Here is a 5350-nt window from a genome sequence, read left to right on the forward strand (position 1 = left end):
TGCTTACATACGATTTAACACAATGTTTAACCCAAAAAAACGTGAAATCTATAAAATTTAGATTTTAAATTGCAACTTTAACTGACTTGATTTCATTGAACTCTACGAATTTAATCATTCATCTTCTATCATCATTTATGAAAATTTCGTAACATTACGGTCGATTTCACTTGCTTATTAATTTTATGTAACTTTTGTATTCAATAGTCAAATAATGTTACAGAATAATTATCATATACAGTCATTTCAGATGTATACTTCTACATCTGTGATTTTCTTTTTTGGAAATTTGGGGCAGGGAGAAGCTCCCTCCTTTCGCTAGAAATGTAAATAGGAAATGATCATTGTAAACAGACCACTGGATTTTATTTCAGTGTGACCAAGCATATATGTGGAAGGAGTTTTGAGGAAAGAATTGCTATTCCCAGAACAGATCTGTCTTGCCAAAGGTGACTTCGGCCTATGTAACTAACATTATATACTATGAACGAATACAACCCCGACACTGACATGGCACCACCTGTAATAATTTGAAAATATGAATAAATTAGACGTAACCACAAATGTCGGTGCAGGTATTTGATACCGACACGGACACATACATGCATTTTTCAAAGGTGTCGGTGTTAAATAGTTAATATAAACTTTAGAACCACTTAACAAAAGTTTAAAATGCAGCAAACACAATTGACAGTTGATGAATGAAAACATCTTCAAGGGAAGGCTTGCATATAACAGTAATAACTGTTATCAGACAATTTGTCTCCGAGTATCAACCAAAAGCAGCATACTTTGTGGAGGACAATTCATTTGCTATCATATGTGTTCTAAAGAGCTGAGGATGAACGAGGGAACTACCATGCATCAGTTAACTACTTTTTCAAATCAAGATTGAATATAAAATTCCCTATAACAATCCAAAACTTTTTGCTATCTAGACATCTTCCTTTCCCATAAGTGTATGTCTTTAAACTCTGATGTTCAAACTTCTTCGTAGGAGCATAAAACCTCAACTTAATGGGGCAAAGATAATCAAACATCTCTTCTCCAACAGGTTCAGTCTGCTCACAAGAACTATCCGAAACTTTGAAAATAAATGTATCATAAATTATATCAGTAAAACCGGAGTTTCCATATACATTTTCTGTGTGAGAGTAATCAAAGGCAACTGGACAATATGATGAAAAAGTATTTTATTTCGAAGAACCAACCCAGGGTTCCTCTTTGTCATTGGGGCACATGGAGCCATGAGATGAAACATCAATCTAATACTCACGGTGAACTTCATTAACAACGAATAAAACAGGGAAAGGAATAACTGGACCCACAACGTCACATTGCCAGGGTAATGGTTTCCTTAAAAATAATGGAGGCAAGTGAGGAAGGTCTGGAACAACTAAAAATTCCAAAGGCACCCAATTTTTGTTGTCTCCAATGACTTCGGGACATTCAGAGCAACTCAAAAAGATAACTAATAACTCCAAAGGCAAGTCAGTCCACAATTTTCCTAAAGAAGCCTCCTGGAAGCTTGCTGGTAGCTTGACATCTTTAAGAACAGTAGTAGTTGCACATCTGCACAAAAAGGAACCTCCTCTTGAGTACCTGGTCAAGTATTTTCTAGTTTAGTAGTTACATTCATCCTTCTTCTCCTTGTCACTAACACGAATCAAAATTCCAAATTTTGGAACTCACGCCATTTACTTACCAAAGCATCTTTGCATTAGCCAATTATTTTCCATCTCAAACCAATGGGCAATGAGTATAATCCTTAAAGTGTATTACTAACTTCTGAGTATTCCCGTTCTGTTTACTCATTTTGTACTAGTTCCCATGCTGTCCATTTAACATGTCATCCAGAGAAACAAACTTTGAAGAGAAATTTCAGCGAGCACAAGGAACAGGAAAGAACCCAGATAAGAGGGGATATGTACTATTTTTACATGATAATAATAATCAAAATGGTCACCAGAAATCTCCACATGAACAAAGCCCTCTTTCAAAATGATGAAACCTACTGGCATCCCTTACAACAAGGGTCCGTTGGGAGACTTCGGACGCAATCTTAAAGAATGTATGGCAATCATCACAAATTCGAAGGTTCTTTGTGATCCGAAGAGAAGTACCCTTAGGGGTAATAAGCAGACCATAACCAAGTGCCAACCTTTCACTATGCCCATAAAGTATCTGTGTTTTCTCTTCTTCACAAACATCGTGGAGTACCAACTTCGTTTGAGCCCCATAGCCTCCTTTTTCTTTCAAAACTTTTGTAAACTGGTCCAATTTTAGATAAATTTCATCACGCTGTGGATGAGACTTGTCCCTTGCCATGAAGGTGTGAATCTTATTTTCAACCTCAATCCAACTGCATCCTGGTTTCTTTTTCAATCCAACTCCCTTCATTCTCAACCTAACTTCTTCCACATCGTTCCATCTTCCATCTGCTGCAAAAGTGTTTGATACCAGAACATAATTTCCTGAATTCTCTGTATTTAATTGTAAGAGCTTCTTCGCAACAACCTCTCCTAATTCTTTATTTGAATGAATACGGCAAGCCCCAAGAAGAGCACACCAGACCTCAGCAGAAGGTTCAATAGGCATGTTCTTCACAAAATGGTGAGCCTCTTCCAGAGAATTGGATCGACCAAGGAGATCAACCAGGCAAGCATAATGCTCTGGCCATGGCTCCAATTGATATTCATATTTCATTTTTTCAAAAAGTCTCTTACCTTCAACTACTAACCCTGAATGACTGCAAGCATATAATAAAGCCAAGAAGGTTATGTGATCAGGAAGAACATATTCATCAACCATTTTGTTGAATAAATCAATGGCATCCTTTCCATATCCATGCATTCCATTTGCATTAATCATAGAAGTCCACAAAATAAGATCTCTTTGTTTTACATAGTTGAATATATTTCTTGCGTTCTCCACGGTTCCACACCGAGCATACATGTCCACCAGGGAGTTAGCAATTGCTCCCTCAAGGAAGAGACCCTTCCTAATGAGAAATCCATGAATCTCCTTCCCTTTCTTCAATGAAGATAAAGCAGCTGCTGCAGAGAGTATGCTTACAAAAGTTATCGAATCAGGTTCAACATTAGTTTTTTTCAGAGAGTGGAAAAGTTCGAGAGCTTCAATTGGAAGTCCATTATGAACACAGCAAGTAATCATACTTGTCCAAGACACAATATCTTTGGAGTTAATTGATTCAAACATGTGTCTTGCATAATCTATGAGTGTGACTTCTCCGTATACATTAACAATGGCATTTTGTATCAAAATATCAGCTAAACCTCTTCTCAAAACGTAACCATGAATTTCTTTGATGAGTTTTTCAGATTTCAACCCACCACAAGCCATCAAAATGCTTCCAATCATCATAGGATCAACATCCATCCTTTCTATGTGGACCCTCCTCAACAGATTAAAGGCTTCCAGATGGCATTCATTTTGTGCATAGCCAGCAATAATTGTAGTCCAAGAAACCAGGTCCTTCTCGGGCATATACTCAAAAGCTTTGCCCATATATTTAACACAATAACACTTCCCATACATATCTATCAGGGTGTTCCCGATATGCATATTAGAATCTATTCCATTTCTTATTGCATAAGCATGGACTTCCATGCCGGTCAATAAATTTCCCGCTCTGCCCGATGCTGCGATCATGTTTATAACCGACACCTGATCAGGCTTTTGACCAGAATCCTGCATATCGCGAAAGTAGTTCAGAGCATCACTATATAGATCATTTTGGACCATACCCGAAAGCAGTGTATTCCACGATACACAATCCTTGTAAAGCATACTTTTAAAAACTCTTTCAGCATCCCCTATTTGACCACATTTTGTATACATAGCAATCAAAGCATTGGAAACGTACACATCAGTGAAAATATTAGATTTCAAAATAACAGCATGTATCCCCCTACCCATTTTAATAAAGGCTGGATCTTCACAAGCTTGCAGAGCCGAAACGAAAGTGTATGAATTAATCTCAACCCCAACCTCCCGCATACTTCTAAAAAGTGACAATGCCTCAAAGCACTGGCCCTCAGAAACATGTGCGGAAATGATAGAATTCCATGATACAGGATCCTCTTTCTCCAGCAAAACACTATCAAACAACATCCTAGCTCCACCGAGATCGCCACATTTAGCATACATAGCAATAAGCGCATTACACACAAAAACAAAAGCACCATATCCACACTTAATAGCAAAACCATGGATTTCATGCCCCAAACGTCTCTCATTAAGAGCACCACACGCTTTGAGCACACAAGGAAAAGTAAAAGCATCAGGTGACACCCCGAGACCCCGCATCTCTTTATACAATTCAATCGCCTCAAGATATCTACGACTTGACACGGACGCGCCTATCATTGCATTCCAAGTGAAAATGGTTCGTTCAGTCATTTCGTCGAACACTCTCTCTGCATCAAGAAAGGAGCCACATTTCCCGTACAAGTGGACAAACTTGGTGTCGAGAAAGACGGTGTCAAAGGAGTTTTGAGTTTTGAGGAAACGGGCATGTAACTGTTGGCCTTGAGAAAGAGCTTTTTGGGAAGCGCAGAGGTCAAGAGCTTGAGAATAAGCTTGTTGAAGAGGGAAGCGAGTTGTTGGGAATGATGGGTCGGTGAAAAAATGGGTTAGGGATTGGAAAGAGTCTTTGAGGGAGATGGGTTTGTGAGAAAAGTTGGGAAGTGCGGTGATGGAAGAGTTTGAGGGAAGGGTTGAAGTGAGCATGGTGGTGGTGCATGGACGAAGATGAGACAAATATCTCATGCAAAGGTGAAGTCAAATGCATAAGACGGATAAGAGTGATCGTGAAAATTAGAGGTGTTTGTTTGATGTTTGGATAATGGAAAACATATTCGTGAAACTAGAATTAAGGTTTGAGGTTTGTCTTCTATCTCATATACATGCACCAATTCCCTCTTATTCATGGTGTTTTATCAAGGAAGATAATTTGACTCATATCCACCGTAAACTCGGAAAAAAATATCAAAGTAGATAGAATAAAAATATGTAAAATGGACTCTGACATGACATGAATACACATAAATGTCCATTAAAATAAATGAGTATGGTGTGGATATGAGTACCTTAGTAGTGTCTTATATCCGCATAATATTTATTTATATTATTATATAAAAATACATATCTATCAAAAAAAATTAATATGTGTTCCATTGCGAAACGAAATTTCCAGAGCGATTCAGTGATGCAGCACTGTGAATCGAAAGTTGTGATCCTGGTGTTTCTCGAATCGGATACGTTAATCTTGAAGTGGCGTTATCAATCGATGTCGATCTTAAATCGGTGTTGTTAATCTCCGATACGG

At 38.0% G+C, this 5350-nt stretch overlaps 1 protein-coding gene across 1 annotated transcript; it reads right to left on the bottom strand.

Annotated features, from left to right (window-relative positions):
* Positions 1–343: 343 nt before the first annotated feature.
* On the bottom strand, positions 344–4999 carry LOC127093236 (pentatricopeptide repeat-containing protein At3g63370, chloroplastic). Its single transcript, XM_051032142.1, has one exon. It carries the CDS (start codon positions 4789–4791, stop codon positions 1963–1965), a length of 2829 nt encoding a protein of 942 aa, XP_050888099.1. The 5' UTR covers positions 4792–4999; the 3' UTR covers positions 344–1962.
* Positions 5000–5350: the final 351 nt, after the last annotated feature.

This window comes from Lathyrus oleraceus, chromosome 6 (genome assembly GCF_024323335.1).
Source record: "Lathyrus oleraceus cultivar Zhongwan6 chromosome 6, CAAS_Psat_ZW6_1.0, whole genome shotgun sequence".
NCBI lineage: Eukaryota > Viridiplantae > Streptophyta > Magnoliopsida > Fabales > Fabaceae > Lathyrus > Lathyrus oleraceus.

Bases quoted from the DNA above. Each gene is read 5' to 3' on its own strand.
- LOC127093236 (XM_051032142.1), bottom strand. From the start codon at position 4,791: ATGAGATATTTGTCTCATCTTCGTCCATGCACCACCACCATGCTCACT.